Genomic DNA, 24,796 nt, shown 5'->3' with positions numbered 1-24,796 from the left:
CACATAAAGGTAACTCTATTTAGTTTTAATAAAAAAATATGCTACATATTTACAAAGAGTGAGATGGCCTTAACCTAGTAGGATCGGTTTTCTAGTAGGATCCGAAGGTGATATCGTGGAGGGGCGCCGCGCCGCCTGACGGCAAAGCGTATTCCTTCAGGAGCTGGTCGAGCATGGAGAATGGTTGCTGGTTCCTTTGCTGAGGGAACTGGTTCTGGTTGTATCTGGGCTGGGGAGGGGCAGGGGCGAAGTCCTGAGCGTATTCTATTTGGGGCTTGGGCGCGAATTGGGGCGCGGGCCTGAAGTCCTGCTGCTTGTACTGTCTTTGTTGGGGTTCTGGGTTGAAGAAGTTATTGTTGTCTTGGGCTGGGGCGGGGGCGGGGGCGGCGCCCGCGAAGAAGGTTGGCTGTGAATTAAGGAATTAGCGGTTAATTTTAATTATTAAATACGGGTGACTCCTATGAATTGTTTTGTATTATTACAAGGTTTTTAATAAACACGCCATAACATCTTTGAGCATGAAGGTCTTGACGGCTATTAATTAAAATTTAATTTATGTGGGTATTTACTGTTCGTTTTTAGGAAGTACCTAAACATGGTTTCAGGAGACTTTATGAAGTCAAGCCAACAAAATTTACGCCTGCTAAGAATTTAACACGAAGCTATCAACATTGTTTGTTATTGCTTTTATAAATTCTATAGGTGTACCTTTACATTTTGAGTATTTTGGCACTGTAGATGGTGTTTCACTGATACAACTTAGGTCAGGGCTTCCCGATCTTTTTTTTTACTGTGACCCCTTTGGTAATTTGCCATTTATATCCTACTAATTGAATAGCTACTAATGAGACAGATGCTTTCTTTTCTGAGCATAGTCTCTCAAAACAGGGCTTAAGTTGGAAATTGCCACAAATTGGCCTGTAATTTTCGATCTACTCACGACGTCTCAGAATAATGCCTCGATGCCCTAGGCCCTAGAGCGTCGCAACGCACAGTTTGGGAAGCCCTGGCAACTTTTTTTTTTTATTTTTTTATGCATAACAAGGCAGGTATTTGACCACAATCGCACCTGATGTTAAGTGGGATGCAGTCTAGGATGGTACATATCTGCCCTGTAAAAGCAATGATTTGACTGATAGACGAATAAGAATTCAGAAATACAGAAGAAGTGAAACAATTGCCTCCTGTCCCATAATAATTAACTTTTAAAAAAAATAAAACCGACTTCAAATGCGTGAACCCAAAAAAATTTAAAAATTAAAAATATTGCGTATAAAAAAGTTCATCCCCAATTTTCCACCCTTGGGGGTGAAATATTTTCTTCAAATTCGCATAAAACCACCCTTATGATAATACCTATTCAACAAAAAAATAATCGTTCAAATTGATTTATAATCGGCGGAGATATTGCGTATAAAAAAGTTCATCCCCAATTTTCCACCCTTGGGGGTTGTTTTTTCTATTATTAAATTTAAATGGGACCACCCTTGAGGTATTATCTATACGCCGAAAAAAGATTTGTTCAAATCGGTTCATAATTGGCGGAGTTATCGCGTAACAAACATAAAAACATACGGGTCGAATTGAGAACCTCCTCCTTTTTTGAAGTCGGTTTAAAAGAAACAAATCTTACCTTGGGCGGTGCTGGTGCCGCAGACTGGGGCGGGGGTCTATACTGCTGCTGCGGCTGCGGCGCTGGCCTGTACTGCTGCTGCGGCTGCGGTTGCGGCGCCGGCCTGTACTGCTGCGGCTGCGGTTGCGGTTGCGGCCTGTACTGCGGTTGCGGTGGCGGTTGCGGGCGCGGCTGCGGCGCGCGGTAGGCGGGCGCGGGCGCGGGACGGGGAGCGGGGCGCGGCGCGGGCTCGTCGTTGTAGTCGTAGTCTATGGACTGTTGCGGTGCAGGCGCGCGGTACTGGTTGCGGTTGCCTCCCTGGATTGTGAAGAAAAGTTAAGTTATCGTTAGTCTAGTCCAGTGATTCACAGGCTTACTGGGACCAGGGGCCACTGTCTGTCTTTCAGGGCCAGCTAAAAGTGGGCCACAGAAAATAAAAACAACCGAATAAAGGTTTAGGTTAATTAGCTATTTTGCATTCTCAGGGGGCCACATGCTATCCGCGGGCCTCGGTTTATACATCCTTGGCTAGTCCTTCTCCCACATAATCGTATGTCAAAAAATTGAAAGATGCCGCAGAACAGACCGTAATGGAGATTCTCGCCAAGACTCACTTTGGGTCGCTAAGCCTTCTTAGTTAGAATCTTCTTAGAGGAGATTTAGTTCAATTTTCTTTTTTTACTGTGGGTTATTTTGAGTGACACATTTATTTATTTATTTACATTACCTGAGATTTTTGTGGCCTCAGTCCCTCGTCCCGGGTGGACTCGTCGACGAGCGTGGGCGGCGCGACGGTGATGCCCTCGCCGGCCGGCTGGAAGCCGTACTTGTTGGCTCCGTACTCACTCACAGCTACAACTATACAATGATCCTTACCTGAGGCTTCTGCGGCCTGTGGCTTATGAGGCCTGTGGCTTGTGAGGCCTGTGGCTTGGGAGGCCTGTGGCTTATGAGACCTGTGGCTTGTTTATTGGCTCCGTACTCACTCGCAGCTACAACCATACAATAATCCTTTACCTGAGCCTTCTGCGACCTGTGGCTTATGAGGCCTGTGACTTCTGAGGCCTGTGACTTCTGAGGCCTATGACTTATTAAGTCTGTGATTTATGAGGCTAGTGCCTTATTGGCTCCGTACTCACTCGCAGCTACAATCGTATAATGATATTGTAGCTGAGCCTTCTGCGTCCTGTGGCTTATATGAGGCCTGTGGCTTATGAGGCCTGTGACTTCTGAGGCCTGTGACTTCTGAGGCCTGTGACTTCTGAGGCCTATGACATATTAAGTCTGCAACTTATGAGACCTGTGACTTGTTTTTTTCCGTACTCACTCGCAGCTACAACCATGAAGCCTTGTTGGCTCTGCACATTTATTTATTTATTTACATTACCTGAGATTTTTGTGGCCTCAGTCCCTCGTCCCGGGTGGACTTGTCGACGAGCGTGGGCGGTGCGACGGTGATGCCCTCGCCGGCCGGCTGGAAGCCGTACTTGTTGGCTCCGTACTCACTCACAGCTACAACTATACAATGATCCTTACCTGAGGCTTCTGCGGCATGTGGCTTATGAGGCCTGTGGCTTGTGAGACCTGTGGCTTATAAGGCCTGTGACTTATTGGCTCGGTACTCACTCGCAGCTACAACCGTATAATGATACTGTAGCTGAGCCTTCTGCGTCCTGTGGCTTATATGAGGCCTATGGCTTATGAGGCCTGTGACTTCTGAGGCCTGTGACTTCTGAGGCCTGTGACTTCTGAGGCCTATGACTAATTAAGTCTGTGACTAATAAGGCCAGTCCCTTATTGGCTCCGTACTCACTCGCAGCTACAACCGTGAAGCCTTGTTATTTACATTACCTGAGATTTCTGTGGCCTCAGTCCCTCGTCCCGCGTGGACTCGTCGACGAGCGTGGGCGGCGCGACGGTGATGGCTGGAAGCCGTACTTGTTGGCTCCGTACTCACTCGCAGCTACAACAATACAATGATCCTTACCTGAGGCTTCTGCGGCCTGTGGCTTATGAGGCCTGTGGCTTGTGAGGCCTGTGGCTTATGAGGCCTGTGGCTTATGAAGCCTGTGGCTTATGAGGCCTGTGACTTATTGGCTCGGTACTCACTCGCAGCTACAACCGTACAATGATACTGTAGCTGAGCCTTCTGCGTCCTGTGGCTTATATGAGGCCTGTGGCTTATGAGACCTGTGGCTTGGGAGGCCTGTGGCTTATGAGGCCTGTGGCTTATGAGTCCTGTGACTTGTTTATTGGCTCCGTACTCACCCGCAGCTACAACCATACAATAATCCTTTACCTGAGCCTTCTGCGGCCTGTGGCTTATGAGGCCTGTGACTTCTGAGGCCTATGACTAATTAAGTCTGTGACTTATGAGGCCAGTCCCTTATTGGCTCCGTACTCACTCGCAGCTACAACCGTGAAGCCTTGTTGGCTCCGCACATTTATTTATTTATTTACATTACCTGAGATTTCTGTGGCCTCAGTCCCTCGTCCCGGGTGGACTCGTCGACGAGTGTGGGCGGCGCGACGGTGATGCCCTCGCCGGCCGGCTGGAAGCCGTACTTGTTGGCTCCGTACTCGATCACTCGCAGCTGCAATCATTATGTCACTCGAATTTAGTTTCCTCTCCTATTTTACGAGAGGCAAAAAAAGGAATTCCACTCTCCACCCTGACTAGATGGGATGGAATAGGGCCTGACGTTCACATATTCCCTTAGGTGCGTTTTGCTCTGCCGGAGCAATACGATATCCTAATGATATTATCGGAATAAACGGATTCTACTAGTTCACGATCTTAATTGACTTTAATATAGTTTTCAGTCTGAAACTAACTAGGTTTTCAGGGCTAGAGTCAAGTGTAATATTTAAAAAAAGATCTAGCTTGAAATTCTTCAGCAATGATATCAACTAGACAACTGTTCTTATTTGTAAGATATGTTTAAGACTCACCTTGCCAGTGTCGTCCTTGTATCCGTACTTGCCCTTGACCTCTCCGGAGGGCGACTTGGTCTCGATCTTGAAGGAGCCGTCAGCTGCTTCGTACCCGTACGTGTAGGAGCCATCCTCGTTGTGCCTGGAACATTTGGAAGCATTTATGTAACTACTTGAAATAAAATGGGACAGGAGGCAAATGAACAAACGAATCCCCAGAGGGCCTAGTGTGAGTTTACATCAAACGTATCTCAATCAAAAAATGACATTAAAATGTATGACGGATTGTATGTACAGCGCCAGTGGCGGATTTACAGTTTTGTCGCCCGTAGCTAGGGTGGGGTTTGATCTTTATTTAACTTTTATCTTCTGAAATCGAGTAAGCGTCATCTGAAATCTGGCCCCGGCCTATACGGCCTATTGACAGATCCAGGACTGTACAGCGCCCCTAACGGAAACGTCAAGAACTAAAATTGACATACATTTATTTACACACAAACTCAGCCCACTGGTGGTAAGTGATTATCTCCGCCCATAGACACCTGCAGCCCTGGTTTCCCCTAATGGTTCCCTCAATAAAGCTAATCTTAAACTATTCACAAACATTACTATGAGGTCTCACAGTGTGGACGCACAGGGTCACACACGAAACAATCACAGAGCTCTATTCAACGCTATGCGTTCGATTTGCTGCTTCACTTAAGCAAATATCATTTTTGAATACGGGTGTAAGGTAACTCTAATTAAGTAAGTTAATTGTTAATAGAACCACTTTATATGTACCTATATAGAGATATTGGTCATGTCTCTAAAAACATTTATAAAAACCTTGAAACTATTATTCAAAAATAGTTGTGACATTACTACAAACTACAAATTGGCAATTGAATTAAGTAAGTATCGTGCGGACATGTGGCATTTTGATAACGAAGTAGAAATCTATTACACAAAAAATAATTAAGTTCCTACTACCAAATCCGCTAAGGTTATACCTATAAGTTCAAGCCGCCAAACCACTTTACAAACGACTTTGCCTAAGTAGGATTTTGTTATCAGTTATTCAAGTACAACAGGTCTAATTTCCTAACTGCTCCAGTTTGTCTGTTAAGTATAGTTAAGAACCTTTAACGCAATTCTTATTATTGAGGCCTATTTGTGCTTTTCGATTCAAAGACAATTTAACTATATGAACATTTGTACACGTTTTTGAGCTTTTAATTGAAAATTGAGAGTTGTAGAACCGTGGTAAATACACAGCTGTCGTGCAATGTGACGTGATCGTCGATTCGTAAGAAACATTTCTTTAAGAATGAAAAAAGCTTTGTGTACAATTCACAGTCCTTAAAGTGCTTTAAAATTCAGACTAGACGACATCAAAATCAGTGATTATTTTTATTTAGAACCATTATTCTTTCCCCCTTGGAACCATGACGAGGTGGTTTTCTAGCAATAGCACCGCACAAATTGTGTACTAATTTAATATGCCTATGAAAATATAATAATTAACTAAGTCTTCTTGAAAATGAAAGATTGTCGGCTAGATAGTTTTAAATCAATCTTTTATCCACAAGCACAAAGTTAAAAGACCTAGTTTGTTAAAGTGACTTACTCACCTGTTAATCTGCTTGAGGATAGGCACGGGTGTGGAAGGGTTCTTGGATTCTGACGCGATGTACCGCGGCGCGCGCTCCTCCTGGTACTGTGCGCAAGCGCACGCCACCAAACATAACACCACCTGGAATTGTTTAACGGTAAATTAGCTTCAGCAGAAAACTATTAAATAATAGGACAGTGTAGCTACTATTTTATCCAAAGACTCAAAAGTTAAAGAAATAACTAAAGCGGAAAAAATGGGAAATTGGTTTTGACAATCTGATGTAATAATTCTAGCTCTTGGTTATCCTTTTCGTAATTAAAGACAAAGACGAGTTACTGTTTTCATGTGTGGCAAAAGTGTCAATTTCTTATTTTATGAAACTAACAAGCTACCATGACAAAATAAAGTATGTGACAGAACCATGACTTGAATTCACGTGCACGTTTTTGGAGCGTATAATCAAATCGTTTCACCAGAAAGTAATAAATGGCTGTGTAAAAGTCTGTTCACTATTAATTACAACAGCAATAGCTGAAAATTGGCCGTTAAGAAAGTTATTATGAAAATAATATGATCCCTAAGCCGTGAGGAAAATTATTAAAGTAATAGAATCTTTTTTGTTTATGTTTTCTTTTTCATACCTACCTCTGAAAATATTTAAACAAATTTTATAATATAGGGTAACGTATCTTATCGTAGCTTAGCCAGAACATAAACCCTCCATAGCATGCTAAAAATGCAAATTCGATAAAAACAAAGGCACCTCCATTCGCGTCGTTATAAACCAATCTGCCCTGCGTTTTGTAATAATTCACCTATAAACAGACGTTACGAATGACCTAATGTAGTGCCTGTTGAAACACTATCTGCGCCCAGCAACGCGACCGTAACGCTTTCCGCACCGGTCATTTGTCGCGTTGATGTCCCAGAAATCAAAATTACTTTCTGGGGTATCAATGTGACAAAATCAGTTCATGTTCCGCATTCAATCCTTATTGGATTTCGAGAAAGGATATATTTCTTAAAAAAATAATTGTTGAATAAGTACTTGTTCCAATAATACCAATTTCCAAATGCGTTTAATTACGTTATAAAAATGACAAATAAGATTGCCGCTTAACGTATAAATGGAATAACTGTAACTAAATTAAATTACTTTATCATTTTACAAAATTACTCAAATTAATATTGTGTATAATTAGTGAGTACCATAAAAAAGAGGTTAAGTAAGGAAGTTTGTAGGTAGGTGGTAATGTTTGGAACTACTGAACCAATTATGATAATTCTTTCACCAGTAGAAAGTTGCATTATTTAAAAAATAATTTTCTGGAGTTGAACAATTTTGTTTCTAGCATCGTATAAAAACCACGTATTTGGCAATCACTCCGTAAAAGTCAATACTGCTTATGTATTGGGATCACCAGGGATAGTCACCCATTGTTGAGTACTGATCAATTGATTTCAATGAGGCCTTTCAAAGAGTCGGCTATTGTACTTTATTTGTAATATTTACCAAGCTTAATTTATCGGTTTGATCTATTATGTCTGCTTTTATAATTGTAATCGAATAATACGTGATAGTGAAACATTCGTGACGTACGTAAATAGTTTAGGTTGGTTATTTTTATTGGTCTGCTATAAGGGTGTATTTTATGTCCAGTGGAATTTAATGTCAAAGTTAAGGTAGGTAAGACGATGGCACACCAAACACTGAAACCTCTTATTAAGTTGTCTAAAAAGCGATATTTTGCTACAAAACTGTAAAATAACATTGTCGACTGTACGCCACGCTATAATAGTTAATTTATCGAACCTTATAAAGCAAGTGTCCAAATTAAGTAGAGCGGAATTTCATTATGTCAATTATGGAGTATTGCGTATTAGTTGTAATAAACTTACATGTAGAGCGAAAATGAAAGAATTACGTACAATTTGTGGTGTATAAACATGATATCTTACAAATAGTTCGTTTAGCATTGTGCCAGCAAGAAATGGTCCAATTACGAGTTGGCTAATCCGTGCAACAACTAAACAGAGATGGCCTTGACACTACAAGTGGTTTGTGAGTTACGTAAACTATAAATGTATCGTAAATGAAAAAATGTGGTGCAAAATACAAACTGAAGATTGATGGTTTTACAAAATTTGAAAATAAATAATAAATCATTGAGTACATCATGATATGAAGACGAAAAGTATTCAAGAATTTATTTCGATTACGAAGGGCAGCTTAATCTTAATTATTGTTAAGTATAACCTACATTTAGTTTGATTTCTATTGATTTATTATTAGTTCATCTAGTACCTGTACTTCACAAGTAAGAAAGACTTTAAAGTTTTAAACATTTGTTTTTGCAACATAAATCAACATTTTAACGTAATTTTATCATTATTGTATTTTTTTGCATGAAGCAGACTAAAGAAGAGTTTCTTTATGGTATTGTACATAATTCTTGTATTAGGTACGAGCATTGTTAAGGAACAATTTATAATAGATAATGTAAGCTTTACACTTGGACCGAAGCTAAATGTTGAAAGTTTACGCATTGATGCCTTTACGTGTCAAATTGTTTTACTTTTTATTTGGGTGCTTAGGAGTTAGCTATTGTTATAGTAACCTTCAACTGTTAATTTAATTAAATACTGTTTTATTTTTAAACTTCATCGTAGGATAGACAGTATGTATCCGTATATTGTCAATCGTAAAAAATGTAAAAGATTTTAAAGTTTCATTACTTTATGGAAGTGTTTCAGCGACTATAGTAGGTACTAGGTTCTTTTTTAAGGCACTAAACGAGCATGTCACTTGATGGTTATAAATCACCGCCTGCCATTGACATAGGGTTGTTTAATTCAACCTTTATAATAGGAAATTGATGCAAAACTCACATGAATATGTATATGTATCAAGTTGACATAAAAGCTCGATGTGCATAAAAGAAAAAGCTCGCTCCGAATGGAGGCTAGACGTAGCGGAAGCTCATAAGTCGTGGACAAAGGGACAGGTCTGGTTTGAGTATTTAGAGGCCGCGCGGCCATTCACCAGCGACTTATTTTACATATTTGTATCAAATTATTACATTTCATATCAATTCTGGGATACAAGGTCTGAGGTAATAAATCTATCAACTCGGCGTTGGTGACTCTGAGAAGATGGGAACCCTAAATCTATTCTAATATTATAAATGCGAAAGTACCAACTCTGTCTGTCTTGCTTTCACGCCTAAACCACTAAACCGATTTTGATGAAATTTGGCATAAAGATTTTCACAAGGGATAAACAAGTTACCACTCCTTTGCGTCGCGCAGTCGGGTAAAAAGTAAAATGTCGACATGTAGAGATGAAGAAAACCGAGAAATGGAGCATAAAGTCTGATAGAGACTCTCGTTTTGTTGCCTTAGTTTTGTGATCAATTACTTTTATAAATTAAAATTTAAATAAATAAATGAGTTTTGTTGATATAATTTATAATTATAATTAATTAATATCTTTGGACAATCTCACACAGCGCCATCTAGCTCCAAAGTAAGCAATTAATATGCTTGTGTTATGGGTGCTAGCTTAACGGATATACGGATATAAAAACATAAATCACTTCAACCCTACCAATGCTTGTGGACATTGATATGGGCCATACATCTTAGATGTAATATACTGATAACTTATCACATAACTATGGTAATTAATCAGCAACAATGCAGTTAAATAGTTATTCAAGCTGTAGTTACGTCATCAAACAGCGGGATACAGAACGCGACGGCCGTACCTTGTAGGCTTGGCACTTTCGTTGCACAAATCATGCTTTTGACTGACACTTTGAATTGTATTATGTACTTGAATGACTTTATTGACCATAGAATATACATGTTAGGTCTATCCAAGTACCCACAGATGACGTATTGATCCTGAAATTAATATGACGTCTCAAATGTCTGCCATTGTTAACAGTTTGAACTGTAACTTATGTAGGTAGGTAGGTACCCGAATGCCTATAGAATATACATATTATTAGGTATGCCCCTATTATGTACCCACAGATGAAATATTGACCCTAAAATGGTTAACATTGTTAACATTATAACAATACACTTGGTAGGTGTATCATTTCTTTTTAAATTGAACGTTGATTAAAAATGACTAAACATAAACTTAATATTCATTAAAATTAAGCACGCTCAAGCTTAAAATCTCAATTCAAATCCGGAGGTGAGTTTTTTGAACTGCTTCTTGCATTATTATTTCCCTGAAGCAGTCGTAGGGTTAAAATCACACTGAGATGAAGACTGAGATAAGTGAATTTCTTTCTCAATGATGAAACCCAAATAAAATAATTCGCTTAAGACATTTTACATACAAGTAAAAATAAACTGTTTAGATGTAGAATAATATCTTTTGATCCTTAGAAAGTTAGTTAAAAAGCCCGCAATTTAATAATGAGCGAATTAGTTACTTTCGCCTTTAAATTTTTATCAGTAACTTCACGTGGTAACAAGCTTTAAGGAGGGGCTTCCCCCACCACTCATTATCAAACTAGACAACCTTAGTGTCTAGATAAACTCAGCCTATTTCCACTATCACTTTTAGAGGCATATTATTTTTAAGGTCACTTGATATAACTCCAGTTTATCTTATGAAAATACTATTTATACCCAGTTTGTCTGAAAAAGATTTGTAATTACACCATTTTGATAAGTTAACCAACTTTACCGGAAAGTTATGAATGTAGAAAACAATGCACTGCACTAAACAATGTCATAGGAACTAAGTATAACCGTAACACCTTTTTAAATCAACTTCATCACACGCAAACGCAAAGAAATCATTTCTTTTCACTTTTACGAAACTTTTCATTTAACACTTTCACTGATAAAAAAAACTTAATTAACACTTGAACAAAGACAATTGAAAACAAAAAAGAATCAAGATTTTTAAAATTCAAATGAGAGAAATTAAAATCGGAAAAAGTTTTCAATCAAACGCCACATTTTTTAAAAAGAAATAATTTTCCGGGCAGTGTCCTGTAAAAGTAAAAAATTTAAATTTAGAGCAGTTCAAACGTACCAATCTCGCTAGCGCCGCCATGTCGACAAATCGGAGGCGCGGCGCGCGCGCTCTACTCTTTTATACAACAACGCAGGGCGAGACCTTTCACTGGCTACCAATTTTTTTGGTGCAAGGGATGCTTTGTTGTAGGGTGAACTAGTAGTTACAGTATTTTTATTACCTTCTAAAGAAAGGCTCTTCTTTAAAGGTACATATTTCCCCTTATAAAGCCAATCTAGTTTCGTATGAAGAAGTATTACAAATCCAGTTTTAAATTGTACAAACTGTATATCTTTTTTTAATTCTCATATTCTCTTATTTCCATATTTGGCCAAGTGACTGATTTTATCGGTATGTTAAGTAGCTAAGGGTAGATTCGACTAAACAAGAGTAAATATTAGTCTCAGAATTAGTCGCAGTTTTGACATATTTTCCATACTGAAACTGTCATTGTGCCAGTTATACCAGGAGTTATTCTCGGATAAAAGTTTGGTCGAATTGGGCCTAAGCCGTATAGAGTCTAGTCCAGTCTTTCTCTGGTTACATTATGGCCAATATTTCATCAGCTAAATCCATCCTACTTTGCCTATTCGTAGAAAAAGTGAGCTCTCAGTTCATCCACTACATATTATTCTCTGTTGAGGACCCAGTCTCGGGTTCTACAAGGTTTTAGTGACATTTTCATCAAAAATGCTACCCAGGCAGGGTAGGTATTCTGCTATTTTGTTACTTATGTTCAGACGTAGAGCGAAAGTCTGATTAATTTTGGGGCTAGGTCACAATTTAATTATGTATTTGAAATAATTATTCTATACGTATCTTTCTCTGCCTATTTCTCAGTGAAAATGATGTAATACTGATCTATTTAATTAGTATTTAACAGTGACTTCACTCGATTTAAAAACAAACAATGTTCAGGTAACTGCCATGAATACTCGATTAAGCTGCGGTTTCGATGCAATCAGACCTCTTTGTGATGAATGCATGTAAAATAGTGCAATTAAAGCAGCAGGTCTTTTAAGCAACACTTGATATCACTTTTGTAGTCTCTTATAAAATTATAAGAGACTCTCTCGGTGTGGATTTAAGTAGTGGGTTAAATTTTACTGGACTCTACTCGCGCGTGATGAAAACGCGATGATTTCGCTTTTTGCAATACTTTCAGGGGTGATAGTTATATGATTATTTTATCTAAACTTAATGTAATCAATTTACCAAAACCAGGCCTGTTCATCTCCGCGAGTTTACATCGAAAACAAAACACGCACGATGGCCCACCTACAGGATACTATTCGGCAAGGCCTCACATACGAGCGAACATTGACTCACGCACGCGTATTCTTGTGTATGATGGAAGAAAATAAACAAAATGGTGTACTAAATACTGTGCAGTATTTAACTGCCTAAATAATAATAAAAACACAGAATGTACTTTTTTAAGTTGCCTCAAGACACTGAGAGGTAAATAAGTAGTTAATATTATTCATGATAATTCATGCTAAATCATGTATTTCCTCCGGCATTTTCCGCAGTTTGGCACCTCACGTCACATCATTTTACCGAAGTCAGCCCTATAGCTTCGGCGCAGTGCCGATCACTGACGTTTGTCAACAAAATGGTGCTTGACTCTTGAGACAGGCTATGTAAGTACCATATTGTTAATGTCATTGAGCATACATTTTTTTAAATACTTTCGCGAAGTAAAACTTCTGTACGTAGTACTTATTATTATTCTGTGCCAAAACTCAAAGAAAGAAAACGTAGAGTAGATACCTCTCGCACTCATTATTTATTCTCATTCTTGTCCCCACCAATTCAAATCCGCACTCGTTACTGGAAAATGCAAAAACCACTGTATTGATTTCGAGACTGGTTATTTGCATCAGCTAAACAATCATGTCCCTAAAAGATTAATATCCCTTGACAGCAGAACTGCAGTTCATTCAGCTTTAATGTTACGACATAATCACAACCTTGGTCGACAATTTTCTCGTAGAAATCTATATTCTACCTGCGTGCTGGTATTTGGCAGCCCTTGCTGATTAGGGCTGCTACGATTTGTGAATACAAAAATTTTGCAAATCACAAAATTTCGTAGTAGTCGTTTTTGCGCTTCTCTTAGCTACGAATTCGCTACGAAGTTTCGTAGCCGTAGTAATTAATTGCCATCTCATATTTAATCTATTTCTAATCCAATATTGACGGTAAGTACCTGACCGAGCGTATTGTGTACTCGTACGCTGCCACCGTCTATTTTAAGGTTAGGGTTTGAATCCCGTGAGAGCCAAAGTTTAGTGTGAAAACACGACCATTTAGGTACCATACCCGATGTCACGGACTTTCAAATATTTGATATGGATATTCCTTCATGATATCATTTTTCATTAATAAAATTTAATGGTATACCTATACGTAGCTGCTATACTGTCAGAAATATTGTTCGGCAAGCGAAATCCTCGCGAAAGGTCGTGGGTTCAAGCGTCATTGATACAATCAGTTTTTTTAATAAAAATCATTTTTAGGTCTTGAGTGTGATAAATGTGAAAGACCTAATGACTTTTATTTATATTATTATATTCTTGCAATAAAACTACAGTTAATTCAATCAAGTTTTTGGCAACCCGTGAAGTGCATCAGGGTTACCGACAACGAGTCCTGAATACTTTAGCGACTTGTTTGACACAGAATTCGGCATCTTACATAACTTTTAATGCAGTCTGCAAAGATAAGTTTATTTTTTACTAAACTAGATGTGACTTATGTACAGGTTTTTGAATTAAGTATGTGAAGTTTATATAGAAAGATTATATAGAAAGAGATATAAATAATTATTCTTATAATATAAATAATAAGTCTTTTTTCCTCGGGAAAAGCATTCGAGAATTTATAACAAGTGAAAGTAAAATCCGACCATACACTAGCATTTTGACAAATATTGATCCATTTCTCTGTGACAACAGATCGTCAAACGACAGTTTTTATGAAGAGTAATGGTTTAACTTTCATGCCCAAATATCTTGTGACAACCCTTTTGTGACTATCAACGCACAATCACCAGTACATCAATCTGGTGTTTATTGTATCATTTACACATCTGATTTTGATACTTATGGTAAGGACATAACGTTCTAATCGATTAGTTATTTTGTGGGAGGTAGCTGTGGTGACCCATATTTGTATTAAATGATTTATGTGTGTTATTTTCGATAGTCACTGAGTTTCTTCCGCCACTTCTTCTCAGCACCAGCCCATATGCTGTCCCGAAGTAGTAGGGCAAGCTATCTTTGGGACGTGTATAAGTGCCCTGGAAAGGGCCTATGTACTGAATAAACCATTTGAATTTGAATTTGAATCACTTTTGTATTTACGAGTACCTACATACTTTCTTCGCAAACCTGAAAACTTTACCTCTATAATTCGACCAGTAAACATTACTGCAAACTTTAAACTGGCGGCTGTAAACTTTACCTCTATGATTTAAACACAGATTCCAGAATCAAGCTTGCCCCCTCAAATCGTAAGTTTGGAATCGACAAGTCTCTTACATTGTCGTTAAATATATTCTAGTACGATGATTAAACTGCAGTCGTGCACAGTTGAATAAAAATACGGAGCGGTCAACCTCGCGCATTCTTCGCGACAATCGCTGCAACTATCACCGTGGATATAACTAATAGTTTGTCTTTTGTTACTTATAACTAGCGGCAGCCCGCGACTTCATACGCGTGGATCCCGTTTTAAATAAATTAAATTAAATTAAATAATTATTTATTTCCCTTAGGGGTGGAGTCTCGTAAAATTCTTTCTTAGCGGATGCCTACGTCATAACATCTACCTGCATGATAAATTTCAGCCCGATCCGTCCGTGCGTGGTTTGGGCTGTGCGTTGATAGATCACTATGTCAGTCAGTCAATCAGTCAGTCAGCTTTGAGTTATATTTATTTAAGATACCTAATGTAGTTAGTTCTTGCATTTTGCCCACAACTTCATCGGTTTAGTTGAGTTGACGACGCGCAACGCCTACTTGAAATAAATTGTGTTTGATATCATTTTAGTCATTCATAACCCACTTACAACTAAACTAAACATAATACCTACACTAGGATGGTTTCTCTCAGTTTGTAGTACGTCCTTCAGATCCATTTATACGTAAATTAGATTTAGTCTGAACCAGAATATGAGACTTCTTTACAAGTAAAGCTTATGATAATATTTTGTAATAATCCACCGGAAATTAATAACCTATTATTAATGTTTTGTTTGTTACAGAAAGTTATGTCGGTGTTAAACGGTAAGTACATGTATTATAATGTAGGTAGAGCTTAAAAAATATGTAATAATTTTCATCACTCGAGTTACATGATTCAATTTTTACAAAATTGAGGAATACAAGGATATAATTTCCAAAAAATCTTCTTTCCTTGATATGATTTCAATTAATTGATAAGAACAATTAAAATAGATTAGATAGGTACAGTATACAGTTCGATGCAGTGTTGTTCTTGATACGGCAATTGCCGTAATATACGGCATTCAGGCATCTTAGGCACCATAAATACGGTATACGGCAGCACTTTGATTACCGTATCAAAATATACGGCAATTGAGTAAAGTAGAGTTTTAAGAGTTTTTCATGAGTTTTAGTAAACAAAAAATAAATATTTCGTCTAATGGAACGCAAAAACTTGTAAACCATAGATGAAGTAGAAGCGCCACGAAAAGGAACGCCAAAAATGCAACCTTATCCCCGAGATTTTAATGTCTAAAATCGTTATTTCCTCATTTTGGTAGATTCTTCACTTTTATTCGGGTAGGTTCTTGGACTAAATTATTCAAAACCTTAAAAAGTGAAGAATAAAATAAGTAAGTTTAAAAGTAGTATACGCATAGTACATAATACATCACTTGTATTTTTTTAAATTTAGACCTTCCAAATAAACATTTTATACAATACGGCAATTTTCTTAGTTTTCCTTAAAAATCCGGCAATTTTAGATTTAGAATACGGCAACCCTAAATTTGTCAGGAACAACACTGGTTCGATGACAGCTCCATATCTCGGGGCGGAAGTCTGCGCGCCGGCCTTGGCACTTTCATAGCTGCGCACGCGTCGGTCTTTTATCACGTGCGAGATATAGCGCACATTAGGTGCTTTCTTGGAGGATGTAGGCAATAGGATTAGTAAGCATTTTTTTAAAATGTATTCTTCTTCTTCGTCTTTTGTCAAGTTTCTGCAGATTTTTTTTTACGACATAGGTATGACCTTTTTGTTTTTACCGTAATATACTTCAATAGATTTCACTAACAGTTGCATTCAATAAGTTGATCGAACCCGCTACTGAATTTGGTGTTATAGGTGGTGCCCAAACCGCCAGGTAAGGCTATGCAGGGTTCTATCCTACATGAAAAAAACTGTATTACCCAGGAAAAGTATTTTCTTTAAAAGGTTTTGAAATGATGCTTTTCTTTGAATAATTTCTTGAACTAAACTGATAGAAACATAAACACTATTTATGAAATTACCTTGCGCGTACCTACCGGTGGAAAACTACCAGTCCGATAAAAAAGTTAAGCTCTATAGGTAAGCTAGATAAGAGGCTCTATCCCCAGTATGGTTTAGTTAAGTCAGTTTTAATAAATAAGCCTAATTGACAGCTTCCAAGTTTATATTACAAGTGTTAATTAACCAATCTCACTGTCAGTAGAGCCTATCTGCCTACTGATCTTTTTTCGTGTCAATAACATCTTAATGACCAAAACTGTGTCATCAATCACATCACTTTTCACGAAAACAGGCCATTTTTAACCGTCTTCAACCAAAGAGCCGCCCGTATTCACAAACATTACTATGAGGTCTCACAGTGCGCGTGGACGCACAGGGTGACACATAAAACAATCACAGAGCTCTATTCAACGCTGTGATTTCGATTTGCTGCTTCACTTAAGCAAGCATCTTTTGTGAATACGAGCGTCTGACTACTCACATAGCTAGACTTTTAAAACATAATACAATTAAGTTTCATAGCAAAAGAAAAACGTGGTATTAGAAATAATAAATTAATTAACCAAACAATAAGCAATAAGGATACTGGATTTCCATTCAATAAAATTACAAGTCATACGTATGCATGTATGTTGTATGTAGTCGTATATTTGGAGCAGGAAGTGGCATTTCGAAGTCTGGGCTCGGTTTTAAAAGAGTTTATTTCAGAGTCATTGCTGTGCATAGAGTAAAATATCACAGAAGGTCTAAATTCCTTCGATTGGAGTTAGGTACTGAATGGGTAGAAATAGTATCTAACTTATAAGTAAAATCTACCTCTTCGAAACTTATGTCTTATACATACATACATACTACAATGCACCAAATTTAGAAATTAAAGGTAGCCTTTCGAACTAAGCGTCACAGGCGCAGCGTCTTTAGCTTTGGTCTTGTGCCACTAACGCCGCGTCACTAACTCGCTTCGAATGGCTACCTTTAAGACCAAAGCTAAAGATGCTGCATCTGTGACGCTTAGTTCGAAAGGCTACCTTTAGACCAAAGCTAAAGACGCTGCGTCAGTAACGCTTAGTTCGAAAGGCTACCTTAAGAAATACCTACAATTTCCAAATACAAGTACGCTTACAAAATCTCGGGGTGTTATTAGTACTCGTAGACATTAGAGACAGAAACCGGTAAATAATGATTTTTTTTATAAAATGGCTAATTTTTCAATGTCATCAAACAATTAATACCTTATCTTTCTATCAAAAGATACAGAAACAGAAGAGATTGATTGCAAATTGTTTCACGATTTTAGCACCAGTCGAAAATTCCCCGATGCTAACCCAATTTAGACATACTCTACATTGTTGACGCTTCTGTACTTCTACTCTATGTAATGTAATGTAAGGCGTGTCCACACTAGAGGCTGTCCTGCGACGAATTCGATCACAGTCAGTGGAATTGGAACCTTGCAGCGACCTTACACTTACCATTCGATTGAAACGAATACTAGCCTAAACTAGTGACCTATATCTGTAGGTTAGGTTTCAGAATTTGTACCTGCACGATACAGACAAGAATAGAAAAGTCCATGAAACAGTGTAATCAGATCTTGATACAAAGACTTTTATTGTGCAAGTGTACACCGACAGTCTACGATGCGTCGAAAATTTTGTATCTACTCTTGCTTTAAATTAAGAGTAAGGCCCAGAACAGACGGTGAAACGCAACTGCAACGAAACTGCAACTGCTAGTCTTTTGAGTTGCATCTAAGTTTCTGCCATAGCGTACGTTGAGAGACTACACATGACGCGACCACTTTGAAACTTTCAGTTTCAGTTTCATTCATCAGGATCATTAGAAAGTTGCAGTTTCGTTGCAGTTGCGTTTCACCGACTGTTCTGGGCCTAAGTTGCAAACCTGTTCAGCTTTCATGAGCTGCCATACATAGATAGCCTAACAACCCATGAATGTCTGATATTATCTACCTATTTTTGAGAAGGTTAGTAAGGCCTGCAATACCCATTTGGCAAGTTTTTTCCTTATCCACGTTATATAAAAATAAAAACCCTAATCTAATAAAGATATTTACAGCTTAAGCAAAAATTGGCGCAGGACCGGTCTTTGTGGAAATCCTTGGGGGAGGCCTTTGTCCAGCAGTGGACGTCTTTCGGCTGAAACGAACGAACGAACGAAGCAAAAATTACATCATGACATAAGACATATTTATGGAATTAAATATATTTCTTCATTGTGGTCGTAAAGTCCCATAATTAAGTAACTACTTATTGAAATCAATTACCAAATTCGTGCGAAATTATAAAGAGGAAGAGTTTTAAAAAATCGCAAGGTTTAAATTTAAAACTGGTAGGTAGAGTTATCGATCATGAAGAAACCACTTTAATAAGCGTGATAATAATAATTGTCTCGCTTGCTCGACCTTGTTACGGATCGCACTTGACATTTCGACAGTTATGCGCCCGCTTTATGCAGTAACAAACCAGTTTATATTTAAAAATATGTACAGACTAGCGGCCGCCCGCGACTTCGTACGCGTGGATCCCGTTATACCCCCTTATGGGTGGAGTTTCGTAAAATCCTTTCTTAGCAGATGCCTACGTCATAACATCTACCTGCATGCCAAATTTCAGCCCGATCCGTCCAGTGGTTTGGGCTTGCGTTGATAGATCACTATGTCAGTCAGTCACTCAGTCAGTCAGTCAGTCATCTTTGAGTTAAATATATTTAGATTATGGGCATTTCTACTGTACGGTGTATTTTTTCTCAATTCGGTGCTAAAATGTATATTTAGTTTTTTAAGTAGTTTCAATACAAAACAATAAATGTTACTCCATTCTGAATGTAAAAATAGCATTGTCACTAAATATTGTGAAGTGGTTTATGAGAAATGTTAAGCATCGAATTGAGAGAGCACCGAATTGAGAAAATGAATCACGGAATTGAGAAATGAATCTCCAAATATAAAAATCGCTCCGCAAACTTAGAATTGATGACATTATGAAGAAATACCTAATGTATTTCAATAATTAATATAATAAATACTTAAAAAGTTTTGATATCTGATTGCTGGTCTATTAGTTAGATGGTTCATTTTAGGTTTATGTGTCTGAAATACCAATGGAATAAAACAAAAATCCTTAATTTTTATATATTATTTTAATTTTATTTAAATAAAACAAATAAATACATAACACAGGGTCTCTCAGTTTATTTATTCTTAACCTTAAACATAAAACAAATATTGCATAAGCCAAGAGCTAGATTGACCTGACACTATATCGAAGATATTATATCGGACGTCAGTTTGTACACGATTAAAATGGCACTCAAATAGCTGAAATACAACAAGGCACCAGGTGTAACGGCATTATAGCTGAGCTTCGCCGGTACTAAAGGCTCTACAGAAGCAGTTCGATTCCGTCATTCTCGAAGAAAAAACGCCTCCGGCATGGCACAGAAGTGTGGTGATAGCATTATAGACTCATCTCACTTATGAGGCGTGTTTACAAGCTGTTTTCGAGAGTCCTTACGAATCATCTCGCTCGCAGACTCGACGACTTCCAGTCTTCCGAACAAGCTTGTTTCCGAAAAGGCTTTAGTATTATGGTACACACACAGGTACGCTACGGCAGATTATACAGAAGACCAAGGAGTCGCGATATCGGGGATGATATCGGAGTCATGGCCTCCGTAGAGCCTTTCAACAAGTGGGTCTCAAAATGAACATGGACAAGACAAAAATCATGTCAAATGTCCGTGTTGCACCCATTCCTCTGAAGGTTGGAGACTACACTCGAAGTTGTTGACAATAGTGTATACCTGGGACAAGAGTCCAGATAGATAGGTCCATCTTTGAGAAAGAGGTATATCGCTGAATTCAACTCAGCTAAGCATCGATCGGGAAGCTTCGCTATTACGTCTGAAATACCGCAGCGTCTTAAGACAAAAGTCTTCTACCAGTGTGTGTTGCCAGTGATGGTGTATGGATGTCAAACTTGGTCGCTTACTATGAGCCTAATAAGATTCAGAAATGTGAATATCGGCAAGAGAACCAAAGTGACCGGCATAGCCCGTAAAATTGCATAAATCAAGTAGCAGTGGGCGGGGCACATAGCTCGTACAGATAATGTCTGTTGAAACCACGGACCAGTGAGCAAGCCCCTACTAGGTAGACCGACGATCTGTTGAAGGTCGAGGGAAGAACCTGGAAAAATTATTTTAATAAGATAGCAATAGCAGTGTATTTTTTTTAATGAAACCTCAAAAAATTAGTTTTATTGTCTTCTGTCCAATGACTGGTACGGTCCAATGATTGGTGGTAGTTCACCATATTATTATGCTCTATTGTTTTCATTATTATTTTAAGTTACACAAACATTTTATAGCACAATAAAAGTCTCTATTTTCATTTAATATCAATTCGGTGTACGTTTTTTCTCAATTCGATGCCCCATATTCCGCGGAATTGAGATCCACGGAATTGAGGAAAAATCACATTTCATCAAATTACTCGAAAATATTATAAATTACAACGATTTCTACCAAACGTAATGGCAGATATCAGTTAAATACTTAATTAATTCAGCAGTAATCTCATTAAATACTTCATGAACATTTTTAATATCGCACACCGGTTTGAGAAATGACCAGTGACCATAAATTCTGAGTGATTTCAAACCTCTGAAAAATGCTCCTCAAAACGACTGATCCCTCTTTTATACTGCTCGACCACTCGAGTGCAACTGCTAGTTTATGGGAATCAGGCGTGGGTGTTCGTATTGTGCGTTGTTAGTGATAAAGGAGCACAAAAGTAAAAATCACGGAATTGAGGCACACACGTCGGACAAAATTTAAATGTGTTACTGTATTAAAACCCAAGGACTTGCAATAAAGAAACTCATTTATATAGCTTTATTAACTATCCCTTGTTCTGTGAATGTGGGTTTCATAATGGGGAAGTTATGTTTTCAAAAGTTATGAAGCAAAAACGAGTAAATTCTGGAAACCGGACACTCCATTTTAAGCCAAATTTCGCCCGTTTTTGAACTTTCGGATTTTTTCAAGCCGAGATGTAAAACCTGGCGGTCTTCTAAATATGCTCTCCATCAAGTCAAGAGTCCTATAAATACGTGTGATTTTTTTCAAGTCCGTACTTCAATTTTAAAGGTACTTTTTTCGCCCCAGTAGGTCGATCGGTCGTCCCCGTAGAAATGCCCTTATATTGTACTAATTAATCACTTACCAGTTACAACAATAAACACTAGTCAGTGAAATGAAGTAGTTTTTATCATTTTTAATATTGTTTATTTTTTTACTATGTCCATATTTTTACATAGTCATAACCGGAAGGAAGGAATGAACCAACTGAAATTAAAAGCTATTAAATTAACAATAAGCAAATAACGTTATGATTATGAGGTAAGTGCCTTAGTTACTTACTGGGACGTAAAACTTACAAAGAGTGAATTAATTTTCCTTTTTTATGAATAATTATTTGAAATATTAACATAGTAATATATTCTGCGACTTACAATCAATCAAAATAGTCAATCATAACTATGTTTTAAAGTAAGATGGTGGTGGCATGACTGAGTCTTACTGGTTGAATATTTCTAAAATGTGTCTTAAAAATACATTTCTAAAATGTATTTTTAAGAAAATAAATGAAGAAAATAAATAAATGTATTTTTAAGAAAATAAATATTTATTTTCTTAAAAATACATTTCTAAAATGTATTTTTAAGAAAATAAATATTTATTTTCTTAAAAATACATTTTAGAAATATTCAACCAGTAAGACTCAGTCATGCCACCACCATCTTACTTTAACTTTAACAAACGCCAAAAATCTGTCAAACTCCATACAAAAAGCACCGGTTATTGCTATAGTTACCGTTAAAGTTAGGTGGTGCAACTCAGTCTATGTCTAGGTACTTACCTACTGTTTTTAACAATCAACATGAAATTGGGACTTATAAAAGAGCATTCTCAAAAACTTATTTAAAAACAAGACAATTTCTTCACTTTACTGAGTTTTTAAACAATTCTTGCTTAATTTACTTCTTGGTTCCCTCTCGCACAACCCTTGGGCGTGTCCAAGGTCGCCCGAGCCGGATGTCGAACTGCCTACGTCGTTTCCTCTGCTCTCCACCAGCCATCACCACAGTAATGTGACAGCTTAATACTCCATTAAAACCTCCTGTCAATGAGATCCCATCAAAAACAATACTTGTCAAAAAAAACAAGTCTCGCAACTCAGTTGTTCTACGGTAAAAAGTTGTGAGATCCATGTAATACCAAGTCCAGGCCAGGAAATCTTTAACGTTTTACATAAATTATTGACTTGGCCATTGCACTAAATAATTTAATTTACACGTGTTTTAATGCGATGGCCAAGTCAATATATTATGTAAAACGTTAAAGATTTCCTGGCCTGGACTTGGTATTACATGGATCTCACAACTTTTTACCGTAGAACAACTGAGTTGCGAGACTTGGTTTTTTTGACAAGTATTGTTTTTGATGGGATCTCATTCTTATATTCCAAATTTGAAGCTTCTAGGTCTGCTAGAAGTGCCTTAGAGTTTTGATGATCGGTGAGTCAGTGAGTCAGTGTCAGTGACAAAATTAAGTAACTTTGACCCGTTATAATTCTTAAACTACTGGTTCAAATTGAATGAAATTTTAAATATACCGTGTCTTTACAATGCCTGCATAGCTAATGAAAATTCAGCCTTCTAGTTTTATCCACAACGAAGTTACAGGCGGTCGAAAATGGCCTGAATTGCTTCGAGAAAAGGATGGTACGGCCGTGCCGCTTTTTTGCTCGACTTGGTGGGGGCACTGCCGTGCCCCCAGATCAACTCGTCAATGTTTCACTGATGAAAATAGTTACAGCTCATAATATCATAATATGCAGATGAATTCAAACTTATATAGTAACTAGCGGTCGTCCGCGACATCATACGCGTGGATCCCGTTTTACCCCCTTAGGGGTGGAGTTTCGTAAAATCCTTTCTTAGCGGATGCCTACGTCATAACTTCTACCTGCATGCCAAATTTCAGCCCGATCCGTCCAGTGGTTTGGGCTGCGCGTTGATAGATCACTAAGTCAGTCAGTCATTCAGTCAGTTACCTTTGAGTTATCCTTGATATCTTACATATTGTGAAAAACCTTTTAAATAAAAGTCTCATAGTTATTTTGAAACCATCTTTAAATAAACAAAGAATTAATTATTATTCATAAATTAATTTATTGCAAATTGATAATCATATCTTTGTTAAAAATATACAATATGCAATGTGCAAAAGAATAAAGTCTCGAAGAGCACTTTAATAAGTTATTGAAAAATATATTTTTTTAAATAACTTGATGTGGTCTTTATGGGACACCTTGTACACCTACGTGCTTCTGATTATAAATGAATAAATTGATAAGTATTTGAGCCCCAAATTGATATCAAGGTTAATGCCTATCTCATTAACGAAGCCTTCATGTGAACATTTCACTGACACCTCACGCCTACAAAAAGGTTTTATTCCTGTTTAACCTTTATTATATTCGTTTGTTTTATAAAGTAATAGATTATTTTTTGACGACATTGTAACAGGTAAGCGCTGGACGCTGGACGCTGGCCGCTACCAATAGATCAATGTGCAAAGCTTTAAGGGAAGCCTTTGTTCAGCAGTGGACGTACTGTGGCTGAAATGATGATGATGATGATGAGATTATTTTTATTTATTAATTTTCATTAAACGAAAAGAGTCCTTTCGGGAGAGAGCGCGCTTCCTACTTTGTTTCTTAGTTACCGCTGTAGAAAGTAAAAGTATTAACTACCAAGGTACGAGTAGGTAGGTCCCAGTGACCATGCCAGGGTTTACTAATTATAAATCAAAGCTTAACCTATTTCTCATTTAATTCATAACTATACTTAATCTATAACAACGCCCTCTTGAGTTCCACATTGAAAGTAAAACAAGCTTGAGCTAAGTTAGTGCTTAATTCATCTAAGTTTTCTAACTAAACAAGTAGGTGATTAAAGTATAACCATATATGCAGCTAGATGTCGTTATTATACCATATTTTTTGTGTGAATAGTTTT

At 37.6% G+C, this 24,796-nt stretch overlaps 1 protein-coding gene across 2 annotated transcripts; it reads right to left on the bottom strand.

Moving 5' to 3' along the window:
• Positions 1 to 6: 6 nt before the first annotated feature.
• On the bottom strand, positions 7 to 11,254 carry CPR54 (cuticular protein RR-1 motif 54). Of its 2 annotated transcripts, XM_028313041.1 has the most exons (7): positions 11,206 to 11,254; positions 6,160 to 6,281; positions 4,565 to 4,688; positions 4,078 to 4,206; positions 1,737 to 1,930; positions 1,634 to 1,700; positions 8 to 406 (listed from the first exon to the last, which is right to left on the bottom strand). In XM_028313041.1, the coding sequence occupies exons 1-7, from the start codon at positions 11,224 to 11,226 to the stop codon at positions 92 to 94; spliced, it is 972 nt and encodes a 323-aa protein (XP_028168842.1). In that variant the 5' UTR covers positions 11,227 to 11,254; the 3' UTR covers positions 8 to 91. The 2 variants fall into 2 exon arrangements, with proteins under 2 accessions (XP_028168745.1, XP_028168842.1); XM_028312944.1 differs by having other exon boundaries at positions 7 to 406; positions 1,634 to 1,930.
• Between the last annotated feature and the right edge of the window lie 13,542 nt (positions 11,255 to 24,796).

This window comes from Ostrinia furnacalis, unplaced genomic scaffold (assembly GCF_004193835.3).
Source record: "Ostrinia furnacalis isolate ACB-3 unplaced genomic scaffold, ASM419383v2 OfSCF0058, whole genome shotgun sequence".
Lineage (NCBI taxonomy): Eukaryota > Metazoa > Arthropoda > Insecta > Lepidoptera > Crambidae > Ostrinia > Ostrinia furnacalis.
The sequence above is the reverse complement of the archived record's forward strand: the minus strand, read 5'-3'. Positions and strand labels throughout refer to the sequence as shown.